Raw genomic sequence first — 2461 nt, forward strand, 5'->3', positions numbered from 1 at the left:
AGAACTCCATGTAGGGGAGAAGGTGTGGGGGTCCTTTCCTGTCATTCTTTAGGAAGAACACTCCAGGGGGTAGTTGGATGAAGAATACAACAGACAAGTGATTGCTTAAGCTGGACACAGACTTGGATCCCTGCCTCAAATCTTGCCTCTTACCTGAATTTTGGGTTCTGGGGTGCTATAAATGTTTTTTGCATTTTTGCTCTCAGTATTTGATTTTGTCTGTTGTGTTATTAGAAAGTTGTTGGTAGAAAATCACATGGAACAAGCTTCAGAGAGAGGATAGCTGGAGATGAGCTGTATGGGAAAAGATTTTACATGGAATAACAATTTATGTGGGCCCAGTGGCAGCTAATAGAAGGGTTTTCCCTTTAACAGCCAGATGGGCATTAGTGGTTAATGTTTCCAGATAAAAAAGGTAATCTGTGTGGAGTAAAATCACATGCTAACTGGATTTCTATTATTTTAAATTTTTTAGTGAGTGTGAATTGATATTTGGAGTGTGAGTTGGAAAGTTATTCATCACAAATCGAAGAAGTTAACTCTAATTACCAACTAAAATACTTTGTAAAGGAAAGAATTCTTCCAAATGGATTTTTCTTTGTTTTTCTGCAAAAGTTTTAAGAAAGTTGGGGCGTGTGGGAACAAATGCAAAGGCCTAATGCTGGGTGATGTGAACAAGGCAGGGTTGTGCTCTGTGCTATGTCTATGCAACTTGAACCCAAAACCCTCAGTGCAACCCTCCTGTGATGTTTGCACAGTTGGTGGAAATGTGGAATATTATCTGATTTATTCATTAATTTTAATCAGTAAATACTATTGATACACATGGTCTGATTTTAAAATTGAGGGTGCTGTTTGATGCACAAAGCAGTTGTCCAAAAGTGATTATTCTAGATGCCTAAGCTGCCTGTGCTGAGGATAAAATTACTCATGATAACATAGACTTCATGTTGTTTTATCTTTAAAAAATAAATTAAAATGGAACCTTTATTATCTTAATACTTTGACAGATTTATCTACGAGTTTTTCAAAGATAAGTTATTTGATGGATATACTACATTATAACCAGACAGAACTGTCAAGTTGCATTTACTGGAAGTGGGAGTTGCTGTTAATGGTGTGGAAAGTCTGATTAGGATACTCTGAAACCTGGTTTGAGTACAGAAATATTTAAAATTCTGTTTTAACCTATGAAGGTGTCCATTCTTTAGACCTTAGTTGGATTTATAGTATTACTATTACTTATAATGCCTAAATAAGTGTATAAATGCTGCTGGCAGCCTTAGCTAGTGACATAAATACGGGTCACTCTTTCTTATTGAGCTGCAGAAAGCAGAGTTCTGAAATCAGATTCTGAAGTGAGTTCTTCCCAAGAGTCTTTACTCCCTCTGTGTCATTGGTTCTAATCCCTTTTAAGCACCTCCCTCTGCTTCCCATGAAATCTTCCTGACTCACTGAAGCTCTCCAAGTTCACTTGGCATTGTGGCTCCCCCCATTCCCAAGGCATTCCCTTGAAGCAGCTCTGCTGTTGGTGGTGTCATGAAACACAACCAGCAGTGTGGCCCCAAATAGCAGCAGATGCTGTTCTCTAGCCACTATTCCTTCTGCTTTTTTTGGAGGCAGTAATGATTTCTAGTAATGATTTACAGAGCAGGAGAGTGGCTTTTTTGACATCAACTGTGTCAGCTCTGGGGCTGCTTGGGCACTACGTGTGTGTCTGACTTTGCCACGGGTTATGCTGCTGGAGTACATTGGACTCTTGGGGTTTGATGTTCTCCTGCATTCAGATTTTAGTCAGCTGGAGACTGATAATTTTCAGGTGTCAGGGGCTTCATATCAAACACCATCAATCTAAATGAAAAAGGGAGTTGTTGTGTCTCACTAAAATTAATAAAGGCAGTGGCAGCTAAAACCAAACTATGAAGAGACTTTCTTCTGTTGAGGCCCAATTACCACAAAAAGGGTGTAGGATGCCTTTTCTGCAAACTCATCTTTAAACACCAGAAGAGGTATATTTTTCAGGAGCAAAGGTTAAAAGAATGCTAACATCTACTTTACACTTCTAATGAATTACTAATATTAAAAATGCACCATACCCTTCACTCAGCGCTCTGGATTTTTCCAGGTCTTGGATTACATTCAAAAGGACTTTAATCTTCTCCTGGTTGGACTGCAAGGATTCCTCTACAGACTGCAGCCTGCCTTGGAGGGCACAGAGTTCTCCATGTGCCAAGTGAATTTGATTTATTTCACTAATCTCTTCGTTGGTTTGCGGTTTGATTTCGTTCCTTGGCGGAAAAGCCTTTGTGTGAAATCCTTCTGAACAGCTGTTGCACTGGGCAGCATCTGACTGGGTGGAATTCTCCTCGACTCCAGGCTCCCACGACGGAGCAGGTTTTGGGATGTCACTGCTGGTCGCTGCCCTGGCTGTGTGATCACCTGGTAACGTCACACAGCTGGG

General features: G+C 40.4%; 2 protein-coding genes across 2 annotated transcripts in view; one reads left to right on the forward strand and one right to left on the reverse strand.

Moving 5' to 3' along the window:
• Positions 1-2461, forward strand: part of DOCK2 (dedicator of cytokinesis 2) — a 169284-nt gene that overhangs the window by 81750 nt on the left and 85073 nt on the right. The window lies entirely within an intron of this gene.
• The window catches only part of FAM196B (family with sequence similarity 196 member B), a 30236-nt gene that overhangs the window by 6284 nt on the left and 21491 nt on the right, over positions 1-2461 (reverse strand). The window contains 1 exon segment of the mRNA XM_017825661.1: positions 2097-2461. This exon segment is cut by the window's right edge and continues 16 nt beyond it. Coding sequence (XP_017681150.1) covers positions 2097-2461 — 365 coding nt within the window.

This window comes from Lepidothrix coronata, unplaced genomic scaffold, assembly GCF_001604755.1.
Source record: "Lepidothrix coronata isolate B3197 unplaced genomic scaffold, Lepidothrix_coronata-1.0 Scaffold121, whole genome shotgun sequence".
Lineage (NCBI taxonomy): Eukaryota > Metazoa > Chordata > Aves > Passeriformes > Pipridae > Lepidothrix > Lepidothrix coronata.